General features: G+C 36.8%; 1 protein-coding gene across 1 annotated transcript in view; it reads right to left on the bottom strand.

The window, feature by feature from the left end:
* The window catches only part of LOC123866067 (hemicentin-2-like), a 220,567-nt gene that overhangs the window by 26,960 nt on the left and 173,908 nt on the right, over positions 1-19,699 (bottom strand). The window contains exons 5-9 of the mRNA XM_045907389.1: positions 16,108-16,218; positions 12,034-12,240; positions 4,028-4,182; positions 2,489-2,633; positions 1,932-2,062 (exon numbers count right to left, since the gene is read on the bottom strand). Of these exons, the coding sequence (XP_045763345.1) occupies positions 1,932-2,062; positions 2,489-2,633; positions 4,028-4,182; positions 12,034-12,240; positions 16,108-16,218 (749 nt within the window). The remainder of the gene's footprint in view (positions 1-1,931; positions 2,063-2,488; positions 2,634-4,027; positions 4,183-12,033; positions 12,241-16,107; positions 16,219-19,699) is intronic.

Here is a 19,699-nt window from a genome sequence, read left to right on the forward strand (position 1 = left end):
TGAAAGGTGGCTTGATCGAGAGTGTTCTTAGCTAAAATCCAATAAAATCGGCTCAGCCGTTTGAAAGTTATCAGCTCTTTTCTAGTTACTGTAACCTTCACTTGTCGGGGGTGTTATAAATTTTTAATTTACACTTGTAACTTACAGAGTGTATTATGATAGAGAGACGGAGGATTATCAGAATTTTAATTCAATTTTCTACGTTTAAATCTACGTGGCTAAAACCGCGGAAAAAGCTTGTTGTAGGGGAAAAATATCATAATAATATGATTGTTATATTTAGGACGTATCAAAAAAAATCTACAAAAAATTTTCAACTAGCTTATAAAAATGCCCCATAAATAATTTCAGCATCCCTTTCCTCAATTATAATTAATGTGCTTGGGAAGTTATTTTATGAATTTTAAAATTAATTTTAGAGCGTTATTAAAATTTCTGATTTAAAGCAAAATATGTATACAGACATAAATACTTCATTGTATGGCCAAGCTTAATAAAGTTAAATTCTACATTATTGAGCTTCGGCATAAAATGTATGGATGTATGGATTGTAAAAGTTTACAATAAATAGATAGAGAATGAAACTGAATAAAGATTATTTTTTTATCGATTACAAATTAGCCCTAGACTGCGATCTCAGCTGATGGTAAGTGATGATGCAGTGTAAGTTGGAGCGGGCAAAATTGGAAGGGGTATGGTTTTTTTTAATTCATATCACTTATTTTTCTACACGGCAACGTACCGGAACCCGGAACTCTAAATCGCTTGACAGCAAGGCCGGTCGGGTGGTAACTAGCCGGCTGTAGCCTACCACCAGACCAGACCAGAGACAAATTAGAAGTTCCAATTTCCAAACTTGCCCCTGCCAGGAATCGATTCCGGGACCTTCAACTTATAAGGCCTCTTATATGGATACCGGGCCTAAGACTATAGTGCTCAACAATGCACCAGGGAAGTCTTTGGGTCTACAGAGCGCATGTAAAGGGTCTAGTTTGACATGCGACATGCGACCGTGCCACTGTCCCAATAGCAATGTCGACTACTTACTTGGAATATAAATTATCTTTCAAATCCTAAAACATCAATGGAATAATAGCAATACAAATAAAAATAATATTCAAACAAAATTTTTCGATTGTTATGTACATTCTACTTACTTACGAAGTCAAATCTAATACCACGATTAAAAGGACTTAACTGGTACACAAATAAAAGTAAGTACATATAACATACAATGATATTACGTACGAAATCTGTTTCCAAGCACATTTCGCTTTCGCTAACTTTAAAGCTCTTCAAGCAAGGACATGCTATTCTCTAATGCTGTGTTCGTCAGTGAGCTTGCCGTCGAAATTATAATTATTATATTTTGAGGTCAAGGACTGACACCTTTCATGCAACGTTTCTTTATACACGTGTTTTTGTCACACGTGTCAATTAGTTCTTTGCACGTGGATAGATTGTTATAATTATAAAGGAGGATGGCATAAACTATTTAATGAATGAGTATTTTTATCAAACAAGCTAATTTATTAGAGCCAAATAACAAAGTCACAGAAAAACTATAGAGCGGATGGACGACGAAACATTAGGTATTAGTTTTGCTGTGACTTTGGTAGGAATATACAAAAGGCTGAAGTTTTGCAGTTTTGGTCATTCATTGGTTAAGATGAAGGCAATGACGTAATTGAGCTAAGATGGTTGATCAAAACAGATGACTTTGATTGGTCAAAGCAGTGTCCCGACTTATGGAATCCATTCTTCAACATGGTTGGGCTAGCTGTAAATTTTATTGACGCCAACTAAATCGATTTATCATTTTATGGATTGATATTACGGAATATCTAGGTTCATCGCTGCATCATCGTTGAAAGTAAGAAGTTTGCTTAAAGAATAGCTCAGCTTTGCGGGCATTAAGCCATTTTACTCACATTATGCTCCCAAACAACTTTGTAAGCGGGCGGATTTGCGCGCACGACACACTCGAAGTACACGTCATCACCCTCTTCTATGTCGTTTGGGTTCAATTTTGAACCCAGTTGAAGCACGACTATGGGGACATCTGTCGACAAAATAAAATGAGGAAAGAGTTTAAATTTTATTTTTAACACAGTGTGTGGGAATTTCTAGAGCTGATGAGGTTTTACGAACAAGCTAGGGTCTGCCACCAAAGTTTAAATACCTATCCTATTTGGCATATATGTATAGGCGACATGTTTGCTTAACATCAAGTGACCCAGCTGCTCGTTAGCTCGCTATTTCGTATGAAAAAAAAAGTTCGAGGTCAGAAAGCTTCTATCCATTTGTACAAGAAATGAATTTCGTGATTTTAGGTCAACGGGAATGGCCCTGTAGTTTTTGACAGCCTTGACGGATTTTGACAGACAGACTGAGAGACAGACAAGAAGGGTTCCTTTTTTCTCTGGAGATGCGGAATTCTAAAAAATTATAATCCCTTCTTATTTATATAACAAGAAATAGTATTTACAGTGTAAGTTGAGTTTCATGCTAGTTTCGAGGGTAGCGTGCTCCAGATTCGCGTGATGTGCCCGACAGGTCAACACTCGGCCGTCGTGCTCCATGCGCGGCGTCCACCTTAGAAACGAAACCGTTTCGTTGCGGTCGTCGGAATTCTGTAACAAAGGATTGATAAGTAAAAACCTATATTAAAATAATCCATGGTAATATTATCATCATCATCATCATCATCCTCATCATCAGCCTGTGGACGTCCACAGTTGGACATAGGCTTTCCCTAAAGAGCGCCATCACACCAAGTCCTCTGCCTTCCTCATCCAGCCACTTCCCGCCAGCCGCTTTATATCGTCAGTCCGTCGTGCTGGAGGGCGTCCCACACTACGCTTGCATATACGCGGTCTCCACTCAACGACTTTCCGGCTCCAACGGCCATCGCATCTACGTCGACGTCGTAAAATCAAATATTCCCACGTAATTTTTAAAACCTTCATTCACGCATCAACTAGTTAAAATAATATGATTTGTCCTTATGTGACCTAACATGAGTTAAGTCCTTTGCAATACCTTGTTGAAATTTAAATTCTATGATTTTATACATATCTTCGTAATTTAAAACTATTAGTGGATGTCTAGACTATAAATTGTTACATAATTTGAACTACCAAAACAATTTAAATGTGTAATTGATTGAACTGTTTAGCTAATCGACCCAACCAGTCTACAAACTAGCTAGGCCTAGATTCAGACGTCCTTGGCTCACGTATTTATTCTAGAACGTTCGGAAACGACCTAGATTTGTTCTTGTAACGAATTGCTTTATCCTTTTTACGGATTTTGTGTGAAAGGTAGCGGAATCTCTATTTTATCTTTCTTTGTTTATTTTTTTGCATGAATTTAAGAAAAATATTAGGTTTAGCTTAGAGAAAGTTAAAAAAATATATTAGATTAATTTTGAGTTAGGTCACACTTTTAGCAAAGATACTTAAGTCATAAGTAAATTCTTTCGATGCTTTGATTCCTGGCACTAGTGGTTAATTTCCAAAATTTATCTCTGCTGGTAGGTCTCAATGAGGCCCTACCGGCAAAGCTAATATGCACCAAGCAATTAGGCATTCCAGTACGATACCGTATAGAAACTATGGTATGGGTTTATTTAACTGCCACACTCCTTTCTCTGGAAACTGCATTATTAATATAAGAAAACTCTTACCATGAGATTAATGGAAAGGGGTCCCAACGTTGAGTAATGAAATATGTCGTGAAGGAATAACTTGTCATCAAATCCTACTTCATCACTGCGAACGTGTCTGGCTGTCTGTCTATCTGTTTGATAGCTTTTCACAGCCCATCCATTCTTAACCGATCTTGATGAAGTTTGGTACAGAGTTAGCTTATGTCACGAGGACCGACACAATTTATCTTACCTTTATCCCGGAAAATTCTTAATGCTTATAATGTCATCAATACACATAAAGTTCCAAATATTTTATTTTTACCCGACTGCATCAGAAAGGAGTTTTTGATTTTTGTATATATTTATTAGGTATACCTTTTGTGGATCAGCAACCACCATAGGCTTATCATCAAGCCACCATGTGATGATGGCCGGTGGTCTGGAGCCCACTGCTCTGCACGCTAGTTCAGCTTCTTGACCGACCGATATAGGCTGCTCTCGCGCCAGGATCTCAACCAGCAGTGGTCGTACTGCAAAACAATGCTGTGTTATTGACCGACTTCAAAAAAGGAGTTTTTTTACGATCCAGAGGAATGTATGTAGATAATGTAGGTAAATATTATGTATGTATGTATTTAAGTATATTATTATGTCCGCGATTATCTCCAAAACCAATGAACCGATTTTGATAATTTTTTTAGGATCCTAATATTCACAAACTTGGTCTCTGTATATTGCGATTGTAGTATGGTCGTGGTTATCTTCCTACCAAAGTGGTTTTGCGTTTCAGTAATAAAAATATTGATATAATATTTTGTATAAAATAATCCATGGATTTAAAACAGCAAGTTATATTAAAATAAATTTTTGTACATTCCGAAAGTAATTTTCATTTCACACGTGAATAGGCAATGGCCTAATACAGCGTTAACTTTCCACATGTATTTTAATTTGCTTCATAGAGGTTCTTTTATTTTTTCCGGTTCGCGCGAAACGTGAGTTCAAACTGAATGTTTCGTAAAAATTTTCTGTATTATACAAACAGTGAATACGGAAAACGTGCTTTTGAATTATTTCGAGTACACACTATCTACTCTTACTTTCATAATATTTTCGGTGGTGAATGGAAGAAAATAAAAACTTTGCAGCAACTAGTGGATTTACTGAAATGAATACTTAATGAAAGAGGTAAAAAACATTTACCTACAATATTTTTTTAATTACCAAATATATAAAATAAAATGAAGTCACTACATAAAGATATTGGCGTGTGGTTGAGGCACCTTTTGACACCTTCGAGTCTGCTTCAAAAGATGGCAGGTAGAAGGTTTATTTTACTGCTTGGATAAAAATAGTATAGGCTTAATGTTTAAAAAAAAAAAAAGTATTTTGAATTGTCTCGTTGGTGTGTAGTATTTTATAAATCGACTTAACTAATAATACTTATTTTGGTAACTTTTTAGAATATTTCACATATGTAGGTAAGCACAGCGAGTTAACAAAATAAATATAATATATAATTTTCTTTCATAAAAATATGATTATAAATCGTAATTATTTTAACAAAGTTGCTTTGCAAGTGCTTAATAGTACAAAATTTTACCTAGTAAAACTTGACTAGAAAGTTGGCAGTCTATGTTCAGGCAGTGAATTCATTACACAATACGGCAATTATAATAAGAAAACATAAAACCATGTCATTATACCATAAAGCGAACATGAAACCAGGACCCGTTAATGTCTACCATTAACATTCATTGAAATTAAACGCCGTAATATAACGATAAAGTTGATCGAATAAATATTATATAGCATAGGCTTAATGCCTGCCCTACACTCGCACCGCAAAAGTCCGCGAATTTTGCGAAACAAAATTAATTATTATATACATATAATTATTGTCATGTGGATGTCAGTTCCGTTTCCAATCCCCGGGAGGAACGTTGCGTGGCCACAACACCATTTACAATATTGTTAAGAGGGGTTTGCAAGCTTTGCTCTATACTCGAGTGTAGAGCGGGCATATTTAAGGGCTGTTTCCCACTTAAGCGGAGCGGAGAAAAGCTTTTGTTCAGTTGACCAATCAAATACATAATAGATGACTTGAAAAAGTTATATGTTATCTTCGAAAACTCCGCTTCGCTTCGGTGAAAAAGGGTTTTCGGATTTTTCCCTTTACTTGTGCTATCAGACCTACCTGCCAAATTCATGATTCTAGATCTACGGGAAGTACGCTTTAGGTTTTTCTTGAGAAACACGACAGACAGAGAGACAGATAACAAAGTGATCCTTTAAGGGCTCCTTTTTTTTGAGGTACCTACAGAAAATTGTGTATTTAGTCGAAATAATTTTATTTAATCATTCTTTTCTGTCAAACTTATATTTTTTTTTTTACCATAAGTTAAAAATTTAATATTTTTTTTATTTTTTAGAATTCCACACGCTCTACAGTTCTAAAAAATTCTATGTCAAACTCGCAAATTAAATGCCGTAACACTATAATAACAGAAAAATCATGAGACCATTACGAACTAAAGCGAACGTGAAACAAAAACCCGCTAATGTCTACCATTAACATTACTTGAAAGGCGAAATTAAAAGCTGTAATAAAACGATGGTAAGCCGTGATATACATAGCGTGCTTTACACCATAAAGACATTGGCTTCCGATGGCAACTAAGCCCCTTGGTGTGAAAATTGCTACCACGTCAGGAACAGATATTTATCAGTCTCAGAACTTTTCATCTCATTTCGGCTATACCTAGCTCTGTCAATAAATGCAGAGACTAGCAGCTTCTTTGCGAAACACATTGTGTTCGTATAATATTACTAAACAGTGACAGGGGCAACAATACTTGTGGACCTTAGAATAAAAACCCAGTTGTGGACGTGTCTGAATTTGGACCATAATATTACTTTTACAATACTACAAAATAATACAAGCTGATCATCATAGTAAGTATTATGTGATATTGGTGTATACAAAAACAATAAACTAATGAACAAATTAATATGAGCCACCAACCCAGAAGAGAAGAGAACTTAACCGTAGATACACTACTTCTCATATACAAAGATGCCTTAGCCATTGATGGTCATTTAGTGAATTTAGGCTGCTCAGCTTGAGGGCACTCAAATTAAATAAAGTTTCAACGTCTTTTTAGAGCCGATCCAATTAAAGCCTTAGAATAAGTGTCAGGTCAACTAATCCGTGAATTATTGTTACGGTGTTTCATCTCATCTGACCAAGATCAAGGCCAATGTTTCCACAAAAAAGGAAGCAACCAAAACAATTTATTACATACTAAAACTAAAGGTGAATCCACACTATTAACCCAACCCAATGGCACGACATGGATTACCTGGTGTGATGACAGCTTACGGATTTCTTTTGTCCGTACCACACGGGCACCATTAGTTTTTATTTGTATGCCCCTTTGTTCTCGCATAATACCTTGGCCTCGGAATAGAAGGAAATCATTCTCTATTATGATAACATGGACTATCAGAAACTTGTCGCGAATTTTCTTGGACGACAATTTAATGCTATGTGCCTTCTTATCAGTGTAATCGTCGTTGGCAATAGTCTTTATATGCAAAAAGTGTGGCAAAAAATCCAATACAACTTCATCCATTATACTGTCTAGACTTAGATAAATTAGACTGGATCTAAAATTATTATTTTTTTGTTAAAGGGATGATACATTACACACTAATATGAAAGGACCATGACAGACAGACACACAGAGTTTGCACAGGGTTAAAAAAAATTTAAATGATAAATCTACGTGGACGAAGCCCCGGTCTTCATCTACAGATATTGCATTTTGGGCACAGATAAAGGCCCATTCTATCCCGAAAAGAGTTCCCGCGGGATTTTAAAAAAAAACCTAAATCTACGCGGGCGAAACCGTGGACCTCTAGTAAATAATAAATAAGTGGAAAGAATAATACAATGAAGAATAATTTCCCGCTATTGAGGAAATGGTGTTATCCGAGAACAAAGGAGCTCACAAATAAAAATTAATGGTTCGCTGCTGGGGACGGGCAAAAGAAATGCGTTAGCTGTCATACCTGTGGTAATGTAAGCGCAGTCGTTTTATCTAACACTCGCGAATGGAATGAAATGAAATAGTTTATTCGTTTGAATATGAGATGACAAGGTATTTATAATACAGAGTTGAGCCAACACATCAAGTCAAGAAAAAAGTTCGGGTGATATAGGCTATATTTTATACGAAAAAAATCAGCTGACGGATGTTACATACCTAAAAAGTGAGGATCTCCAAAAATTTTTTTTGCTACTGTAGGTATCGGGTGGGATATCAAGCGAAAGGGCGAAAAAAATCTGAGTTCATAAATACAAGTGTAAATTAAAAATTTATAACACCCCCGACAAGTGAAGGTTACAGTAATAACTAGAAAAGAGCTGATAACTTTGAAACGGCTGAACCGATTTTCTTGGATTGTAGCTAAGAACACTCTCGATCAAGCCACCTTTCAAACAAAACAAACTAAATTAAAATCGGTTCATTAGTTTAAGAGCTACGATGCCACAGACAGATACACAGATACACATGTGAAACTTATAACACCCCTCTTTTTGGGTTGGGGGTTGGTAAATATAGTACAATGTTAAAATACACCGAGCGACAGAAAATCAATTTTGCTATATTTAATACTACTTATCTATTGGCAGTTCGCGGGTAGTAGTCGGGTTTTAGAACTGTTTTACTTTTCAGGTGCTATGTCTGCTAGAGAGGGCGACAGTAGTTAATGTGAGCCCGGCTTTAGTCAGTAAAGCATCACAACATGAGCAAGTTGGGTACAAGTTAAGTAAGATTGCAGTCACGTGTCGCCATGTAGGTAATTCTTCCATGCGAAAAATTTCTGAAAATTGCATTGCTTTTTGTGGTCCGCCTAACGAGCAAATGTAATTTTGTCGTCGCAAAATGTATAAGAGTTTTTGGACCACATTTCCTGGCATTTCGTAATTTTAACCGAGTTTATTTGATATGAAATCTATATACGGTCATAAAATTAACTGGACCGCGTTTAGATTTCTTTTACGTAAAAAATACTTAATTGAAAAATAAAACTGTTATATTTATTTCTAATATTCAAAACGATTAAATGGCGATGACAAAGGTTGAGAATGTACTGCAAACCATCAGTATGCGGTAATACCCTAACTTGGCTATCACGTCGGCCTCCTATGCCTGAGAATTCTCCATAATATTCTCAAAGGTGTGTGAAGTCTGGCAATAGACAAGTACGGATTACTACTGTAGTGGACTATTAATCTAAACCTGAGAGATACTAATGAACCAACGATGGGTTGATATGATAAAGCCATCAGTAACTTAATGAGCTAATAGGTAGACTGGCTTTTCTGCTCCCTAATGAAATGCAGTTCATCTCGTAGCTAGTTTATTTAGTACTAGCGACCCGCCCCGGCTTCGCCCGGGTGGACATTTATTTTTTCTATTTTCCGGGATAAAATATAGCCTATACAGATTCGGAAGAATCCCTCTAAGTAATGGGAAAAGAAATTTGGAAATCGGTCCAGCAGTTTTTGAGCCTATTCAATACAAACATACAAATTTACAAAGGTTTCCTCTTTATAATATTAGTATAGATGACATAGTAAATCCATCCTAAAAACTCGATGTTCTCCATAATAATATAAGTCTATAATAGTCAACGTAGGTAAACCAACATAAAATCTCACAATAGGTTCTGCATAATAATATTGGTCCCATTTTTACAATGATATTTGTCGCAATATTTAAGCTTGTAAATGCTACCCAGTCAAACATATTTTTCAGGAGCAGAAATCCCCAGAACCAGCACAAAACTCGACAGGCAAGATGCTCTTCAAAACAAAATCCTATTTATGAAGCTTTCAGTTCAGGAGGCAAGAATACTGAAATAATCCCCAACACTGTCTCAAGTCCCTACGGCATTGAGCATCCAATTTCATACCTGAAAATATACCCACTCCATACTGTTCTTACGAGCAGCGAATATACACTACATTACAATGTAAGAGAGTTAAAGTCAAGAGTATTATTTGACATTTCAAATTCGACTCAATATAAAATAAGAGCTATGTGAGTTATTCATCTAAATCTGAATAAGTAAGGAAAAAGTGACTGACTGATCTATCAACGCACAGCTCAAGCTACTGGACGGGTTATTTGACATACAGATAGCTTTTATAACGTAGACATTCGGTAAGAAAGGATTTATGAAAATTCGGCCCCTAAAAGCGATTACGCACTCCATCCGATCCGAATCCATGAACTGTCATAGAACTATGTATTTTTATGGTAGCTTACGCACTATAAATCATCAACACCCGTTTTATACAAATCGATTTTAAGGTGGCTTAAGTCAAATATTGTCTAATAAACTAACTTCACTAAATAAATTAATAATCTTGACCATTTCCAACTAATTCTTTAAAAATATAACAGTTGTATACTGACAAACAGTAACAATAACTAAAATCGGAAAAAGCTAACAATATGTTACCTTGATACGTATAGGTACGTACAAAGATAAACGCTACACGTAAAGATTTTAAGTAGGAACCTACTAAAGATTTTATCCGATAGGAGAGTGTCTAGTAGAAAATAATAATTTTATGTATAGTGTTGTGAAGTGGTGCAGGGGCAGACGGTGCATATACCAGTACATTATGCCGCACGTTGCATACTGCATAATATGAGTAGGACGTAGGTACATAGATTTTCTTTCCCTTGCGGTTATTAGCAAAACAAGCTTGTTTGTTGCAAAATTAATCTTGAACAAGCAATCTTCATTTTATAACATCCTGTTTTGTTTATTAACCCCCGACCCATAAAGAGGGGGTTATAAGTTTGATGTGTGTATCTGTGTATCGTAGCTCCTAAACTAATGAACTGATTTTAATTTAGTTTGTTTTTGTTTGAAAGGTGGCTTGATCGATAGTGTTCTTAGCTATAATCCTAAAAATCGGTTCAGCCGTTTGAAAGTTATCAGCTCTTTTCTAGTTACTGTAACCTTCACTTGTCGGGGGTGTTATAAATTATTAATTTACACTTGTTTTAAATTTATTCACAATCTATTAAACTTTTATTAAAGACGTGTTAAAGTTTTTAGTAAACTGAAGTTTATAGATGTGTGTATTGTTTGCAAAGCTGGCTACTGAGCAATGACATTTTGCTCGTGCTTTGTCATCTATCTAATAATCCTATATCAATGGCTATACCAATAACAAAGTGGATGTGTAAAGCAACGAAACCATTCTATCTCAGAATCTCATTCAAATAGATCACTACTAGGTACTACTACATTGAACTACGAATCTGTGTTCAGGAATTTCTGAAATACAAGCGAGAAATGCAAAATACGGTTCCTATTCTCAGACGGCGATAAATTCACTACTATAATATGTATTATGTATGGCAAAAATGTCGCCGCAATCTCCAATCTAGATAGCAATCTGGTATATGCAGTAGTAGCTTATTTCTATTCATGAATGAAGTCGTTCTATTTCTAAATACCTACTAATGTTTTATAGAGAATGTGTTTCATTATTCCTATTGTTCGTATAAGTTTTTGAGATGTTGTTTTAATTAGTATTATTTTTATGTTATTCACTCTGGTCATACTCTATTACTTACTTATGAGTTATGACATAGCCTAAGTGGTTATTATTTTTTTGATTAAAACACCACAAACAAAACGTAGTTCAAAAAAACTCAACTACTAGATGCATTTCAAGTATTTTCAAACTAACATCACAAAATTCAGTTTGTCATGATCAGTAAAGGTCGTAACTCATTTACACGACAGCGGTCCCACACAACACACACACTGCTTCGCCTCAAATCGAAGTGACCGCTAGAGGGCCACGCGCTGACAGCTAACAGAAAGCTCGCTGTCTACGCGATAACAGTTAGCAGTACAGCATCAGCCTACTGCGCAAGTTACAACTTGCTCTGTCTGTCTGTCTGTCTGTCTGTCTGTCCGTCCGTCCGTACGTCCGTCGTGTCTGTCAAGAAAACCTATAGGGTACTTCCCGTTGACCTAGAATCATGAAAGGCAGGTAGGTAGGTTTTATAGCACAAGTACAGGAATAAATCTGCAAACCGCGAATTTGTGGTCACATCATTTAAAAAAAAAAATTAAAATATGTTTCAATTTTCAAAGTAAGGTAACTATACCATGTGGGGTATCATATGAAAGGGCTTTGCTTGTACATTCCAAAACAGATTTTTATTTATTTTTATGCATAATGGTTTTTGATTTATCGTGCAAAATGTTGGAAAAATACCCGAGTACGGAACCCTCAGTGCGCGAGTCTGACTCGCACTTGGCCGGTTTTTACTTACAGTATAATTGTATTTGCACGTTGACCCGCAGTGGCGGCACCAAAGCCGTGTTGTCCGCCGTACACGTGTACACAGCTTCAAAGTACGCCCGTGTCAGCTTAGGTATCCTAAGCTCTAGGAGGCTTAGCCGGGTTTCGTCCTCGACCGGGTCCAACTTTGCGACTATCTCGTCGCCCCTCTTCCACCGCAGCCGTGGCATTGGTTTTCCTGTAAACAATCAATGATTATTACTACTTAACTTACTGTCTACTACTACTACTACTACTGAAACTAGTCAAAGTTCAAAATAAGACGTACCATTCTAACAATGACTCTAAGAGGGTCATAACAGCAAGAATTACAGCAATTGACGTAAGAGTATTTTTAATACAATTTGTCATGATCAAATCATAAAAGTTATGCAATGAACCATAACAATTAGGAAAAAAAAACACGTGAAAAACAGGCTTTCATTAACAAAGTCGCAGAATCCCACAAACAATGCAAGAACTTCAAGAACATGAAAAGTTTGAACGCGCCACAGGCGTGAAGAAAACGTGACAAGACTTAAATGTTCGCGCTTTACTGTTAATGGCTCTGTTGTCATTTCTAATGAGGTTTCATAATTATACCCCTTTTTACTAACCCTTTATTTTGTACCACCAGAAAAATCACCAATTTGTTTGTCCCTGCTGATAATCGAACCTAAGAACTGCTATTTAATTATTAAAACACTAGCTGATGCCCGTGACTTCGTTCGCGTGGATGTAGTTTTTTTTAAATCCCGTGGGAACTCTTTGATTTTCCGGGATAAAAAGTAGCCTACGTGCTAATCCAGAGTATAATCTATCTCCATTCTAAATTTCAGCCCAATCCATCCAGTAGTTTTTGCGTGAAGGAGTAACAAACATATACACACACATACACACATACAAACTTTCACCTTTATAATATTAGTGTGATAGCGCTCCTTTCCAACGCGAGCTCGCCATTCCACCACTTTGGGACCCTAACGGCTATTGGTTCCTCGAACTAACATGCCTCGCCCATTGACACTTCAGCTTAGCAACTCCTTGAGCTATGTCGGTTTCTTTAGTTCTTCTACGGATCTCTTCATTTTTGATTTGATTAAGAGATACTCCGAGCATTATCTATCACCTGCTGAGTGATTCTGAGCTTTCATGAGTGCCATAAAAAGGCACCAGAATGCACAGCTTTGACAGACCTTTCACTAGGTAGACGGGTGATATCAAACGAGAGTGAGGAAGTCGCTCAATTCAGGAAGAGCAAGACCTCAGAGAGTGGAATTCCCTACAAGAGCCCAATACCTATTCAGAAGTGGACGTACGAGTACATTGGTTAATAAGACGACTCAGGGTGCTTACAAGAAGCAGGTTTCCGGTAACGATAGGTTGGAGCGGGTAAAATAGTCTGATGTTGTTATATACCTATTCTCCACCTGTTTTTTTATATGGGCTGTTTTACCTACACCGATCAGTACTACACCCACACCACCACGTAGCTGGTTCTTTATACAACCACTAGAGGATGCCCACCACTTCGTTCGCGTGGACTTAGATTTCTATAGATCCCGTGGGAACTGTTTGATTTTTCGGAATTAAATACTTTTTATCCCGAAAAATCAAACAGTTCCCACGGGATCTACCTATCTACCTAGGCTACTGCCTATGTCCATCCCCGGGATATAAGCTAACCCTGTACCTTTCGTCAGAATCAGTTACACTGTTGGGCCGTGAAAAGGTAGCAGACAGACAGATAGATAGACAGACAGACAGACAGACACACTTTCGCATTTATAATATTAGTATGGATAACATGGATATGGATAGCGTACAACTACACAAGGAAGGTGGTTTAGTCAAAACTGACACTGTAGATTCTACAGTGTAGAATAATGAGAGCGCAGTCGAGTGCAAACCTGTCTTCGATAATAAGCTGAAGTGTGCTTGCCTTTGTTTAGACTAACAAACGTGTCAAAGTATTCATAAGCCACGTATCCGGGTAACAACGAAACGGCATAACAAGCTAAGCCGACACGGCCGTGCCAAAAACGTGGCGTGACTGTAGTGTTGGCGCCCCGCTGTTGATTACGTACTGTTTCTTGTATTCCTATTAACGCTATTTACTTTAACGACTACTGCTTTTGAATCTAGCTACTACTTACTAGCTTATGCCTGCAACTTCGTCTGCGTGGACTACACACATTCTAAACCCCTATTTTACTACCTTAGGGGATGAATTTGTAAAAACGTTTCATGCTTACATGCCTAAATAATCACACTAATATTATAAAGGAGAAAGTTTGTATGTGTGCGTGTATGTTTGTTACTCCTTCACGCAAAAACTACTGGACGGATTGGGCTGAAATTTAGAATGGAGATAGATTACACCGTGGATTAGTACACAGGCTACTTTTTATCCCGAAAAATCAAAGAGTTCCCACAGGAATTTTAAAAAACCTACATCCACGCGAACGAAGTCGCGGGTATCAGCTAGTTAAACATTAAACTGTTCCATCCTATGAGTACCTACCTGGATTAGAGATTCAATTAGGCATATTTAGTTTACGGATAGAACGGACTATTGTTCCATTTAAATGATCGGGGAGCGAACGACCAACAAATTTACAAAGCGGTTACATTAATAATAATAACAGTCATTATTCATAGTTTCTATACTTTAGCATGCAAGTATATAAAAACGTTCTTTGTGTGTTGAGTATTAGGTCATATTCTGAATTAATTACTGCGTTTAACGAGACAAAATAAGGGTAGATCCACACCTGATCGATCATGATATCGCGTATCCTCACCGAGATCACGATCGGTGATTTGGAAGCAAAGTTTGCAGACCGGAAAGCAATTTCCAGTTTGATACGGTCCAAACAACAGCACCAAAATTTCACCATGCAATGAATAAGCGTATAGAGATTGGTAAGTAGTCATAGACATGTTTTGAGGAGAATAATTTGTATTAAAAAACAGCAGGTATAACTTCAGTTCGTTAGGCTCATTTTAATAATAAGCGACTCATGCTTTAATTACTTCACATCACTCTAATATCATAAAGGTAAATGTTTATATGTACGTGTGTGTTTGTGTATAAATTACTACACCGATTTGGCTGATATTTGGGATGGGGATAGATTATATCCTGGATTAACACATAGGCTACTTTTTATCCCGGAAAATCAAAAAGTTCTCATGGGATTTTTAATCCACGCAAACGAAGTGGTTGTAATCAATTAGTAGGACGCTAATTAACATGACCCTGATCAGCAAAACGATCAGGTGTGGGCTTACTCTTATACCACATTCTGTAGTATTTTTCAATTAATTACTGCGTTTAGCGGGTCGCGGTAAGGTAACAAAAGGTCGGAATTGCCGCTCCACTGATGACATTATATTATTATATAATAGCGTGACCAAAGGAAAAATTTTTCTTGACCATTATCACGAAATACAACGAAAGAAATAGCTGAAAGTAATTTTTTTTACAGGCGGATTAACTTTTGAGATAGGGTTCTGAACATAGCTTTTATAATTTTCTTATTGTCACAGCATAAATCAACCTTTTCACGGCCCAACAGTTTAACCGATTTTGACGAAATTTGGTACAGAGTTAGCTTATATCCCGAGGACGGACATAGGCTTTTTATTCCGGAAAATCATAGAGTTCCCACGGGATTCCTACAGGCCCATCCTTTCAACCGATTTGTATGAAAGGTACCGAGGTAGCTTGCGTCCATGTTATTGACATAGACAACTTTTTATCCCGGAAAACCAAACAGTTCCCACGGGATCTTCAAAAACCTACATCCATGTGGACGAAGTAGCGGGCATCGTCTACTTATAGGTACATACAGTTTTTAATTCACACTGGTTCCGAGTCAAAACAAAATATTGAAGTGAAAATATTTTAGATAATAATATGTAAATGCACCTATGGATACGCACATTAGTCAGTATCTTCTTAAATGCTAGGGGCAAAACAATGTTGGATATAATATTTCAGGCTTTACTTAGTTTAAAGATAAAAGTGATACCACATAATTGATTTGTACTCTAATTTTACCTCCACTTACAACACAGGTAAGCTTCAGGCTGGTGTCTTCTATGTATGGGCCCGCTATGCCTACTACTTCTTTGTCGGCTTCGTCAAAGATTTTCGGCTTTTCTGGCAGTTCTGTAAAGAAGGAAAATATAGGTTAAAAGATGTCTTGAATATACGAGTTTGGTAATAGTACTACTGGAACCATGGTCGAGGGCTTTCACAAAAACAGATAGGCAAGTAACAAAATATAATAGAAATTGTCATTAATGGTATAGTCAAAGTCAAAGTCAAAATCATTTATTCATAGTAGGTACAATTGTACTCCTTTTGATGGTCGAAATTATTAAAGTACGATATAGTGGTGATAATTAATTACGTAACCTAAAACTTAAGCTACGAGGGTTCCAAACGCGCCCAAGTCTGAGAAGAGCTCACAACAATCTCAGCCGGGTATAAGCAATATTTCACTTAGCCCATATTGTAAGAACTTAATTGCATTATGAGCATTTGTAAGTAATTTTAGTAGCCGTAAAGCGTCGCTACTTAATGCATTAACAACCATATAGACTGGCTATTTAAAAATGATTTAGCAAAGTATATTTTTCCAGAAAGAACTGTGAATTCAGCGACCAAAGAATAAATACTACAATCTAATGTATCACTGGAGAGTTCGTCAAAACTTTTAGGATTTATCCTACCAAATAGTACCTACTTTCATTTGAAAAAGACTCACAATTCTCGTTATTATAATATCCGGCTTAAGGTAATTGCTATTTGACAAATCGCAAAAATGCTGTACTTTGAAGTAAATTGTTTATTTTTCTAAAGCATTAACAGCTATTAAATACATGCAATTAAAAACTTCAGTTTGTGAAGATTATAAGGGCCTCTTTTTATTTAGTATACATTATCCCAATAAAAAAAAAAACCAAGTTGAAAACATTGCTGTTCGCAACTTGTTCTGTAAAAGTTTTCTTTAACATCTTGATACTTTGAAGCCAACCTCCAGAAAATGATATGTTTAGGTTTAGCAATCAATTTTAACTGTTAGTTTTATACTAAATGTTTTTCGTTTCTTAAATAATCTAAAACTAACCAAAAAACTTCCTGTGCTATTTATTTTCTTGCAGGCGCTCTATGGAATTCAGTGTCCACTGGACTCTAATGGCGGACGGACTGCGCGCGTCATTTCGTCGCAAAATATTATTTAAAATGAATTTAAGCTTATTATTTTTGAATGAAAGTTGTGTTTATAATCGTTGAAAAATAAAATAGGGATTTTTTCATTTCTAAATGAAGCCTGCTTATATACTAAATTTTATTCTAAAGTTACGGTTTTACCAGGTAAATACTCGGAGGTTGTCATAGATTATGATGACAGATAGTAAGTGTTCTAAATAGGTATTATACCTATGTTAGGAGATAGCGCGCCTCGTTCCGGGTGCCGTGTTCCGAAATGGATTTCGTAGTAGTGCAAGTTTGGTGCAAGCCCCACATGACGGAGAGGTATGCGTCAGGCATTTCCTGTGTACAAAAAAAAGACCTATATTTCGGATCCATATTTCATCACTGACAATATGCACTATTCAAAGACTGTTCTTCAAGCATTGAGGAATTTTGGACAGAGACATCTCGAAGGTTCCCGAAGGCTGCCTGAGTTAGATTTGTCGGCTAGCTAGCTTTTTTCGAAATTGGACTTACTTAGCTGGATTGTGTGTTAGAGCTTTCTTATGAGATATTATATGTACATAATATAACCATGGGTCTCATAAGAAAGCTCAGATTCATGCTGCGGGCAATGGGGAGAGCCTAAAGGTTGGAACGCCATTTCGGCGGCCGTGTTTCCTGCCATATATACCTTAGATACCTGCAAGCCAAGAGTGAATAGGCATCTTCTAGGTAAGCGTGCTCCAACTTGGACCTCATCATTGCTTTCTTTAAAGCATGATTGTCGTCAAGCGGAAGCGCAAAGATTCAGGCGGCGCAAACCCGTAGCATGTGGAAGACCCTATTAAAGACCTATGTTCACTGTGGACGTCTGTCGGTTGATGTTGATGATTATGTCTTTAGTGCAAGTAGTTCAGTAGTTTCAGAGTTTATCGATAACAAACAAACAAACCTTTCCTCTTCATAATATATGTAGTTAGTAGCGCAAACTTGGAAAAAAATCTCGTGGACACTCTTTGATTTTCCGAGATAAATGTCATTTTACCTGACAGCCCTAATCAATTTTATCACTGATATTAATAACTAATTCATAACCGTTAAACCTAAGTGTCAAAATCTCGTTTTTCTAGTCGAGTTCCGTAGGCTCTTTGAACCCACTGCATTATTATCCCAAGAAAACCTACCATTAGATGTAGAAATAATGGAAAGAGGTCACAACCCTCAGCAATAAAGAATACGATGCGGAGAGAGATGTCACTCTCAAGGTCTTTAAATGTATCCATGCAAAAAACCACGTCGAGTGGTTGCTCCGTTGCAGCGTGATTGAATATTAAACCAACAAACACACTTTCGCATTTGAAATATGGCCAGTGATTATAAGAAACAGTTTAAATCTCTCTCTGCTCTCTGAGAGACGTTAGGCAAAGTGAACACGAATTATGACACTTCTGTGTTCTTATACAAGCTTAGGTCTCTCAATTTTGTCAATTAATGTCAAATTTCTTTCTCAGATCAAAACCTAGTAAGTGGTTTAAATTCAAAAGAAGTTTAGGCCGTAGTTCTTTCTGGTCCAATGCGGAATGGCATACTTCACACACCTTTGAGAACATGGAAAACTTGCAGGTATGCAGGTTTCCTCACGATGTTTTCCTTCGCCGTTAAAGCAAGTGATATTAAATTGCTTAAAACGCACATAACTGAAAAGTTAGTAGTGCGTGATTCCGGGATCGAACCCCCGACCTTCGATTAGGAGGCGGACGTTCTAACCACTAGGCTATGACAGTTTTTAAATTAAAGGGGTTTAAATATTTTAGTGTGAAGACTGGCCAACACATTTATTCATTACATGTGCATCATTTTCTTTTTTAGGGTTCTGTACCTCAAAATGAAAAACGGAGCTCTTAAAGGACCACTTTGCTGTCTGCCCATTTGTCCGTCCGTCCGTCAAGAAAACCTATACAGTACTTCCCGTTGATCTAGAATCACGAAATTTGTTCTCGGATTTATTCCTTTACTTGGGCTATGAGAGTTGAGACCTATCTACCTGCCCATAATTCTAGGTTAACGGGAAATACCCTATCGGTTTTCTTGACAGACACGACAGACGGACAGACGGACAGAAAGACAGACAACAAAGTGATCCTATAAGGGTCCCGTGTTTCCTTTTGAGATATGGAACCCTAAAAACATTATGTAAGTATGCAAAGTATTTCCCCTTGCAAACCATATTTAACAGTTGACATGTAGAGGTCATTGACTTTTCCTATCTTACTTTTAAGTTTTAATGCATTATTAAGTATTTACTGTTTTGACATGGTATTTAGATAATGGGTGATATTTATTTTATTTAATCTAATTCCTTTTAAAAACTTAGTAAGGCGCATTAATCTATAAAAACCTAGCCAGTTCAAAGACTTACTATGTTTTAAAATGGTCAAAGCGACTT

Source organism: Maniola jurtina, chromosome 6, assembly GCF_905333055.1.
Source record: "Maniola jurtina chromosome 6, ilManJurt1.1, whole genome shotgun sequence".
Taxonomy (NCBI): Eukaryota; Metazoa; Arthropoda; class Insecta; order Lepidoptera; family Nymphalidae; genus Maniola; species Maniola jurtina.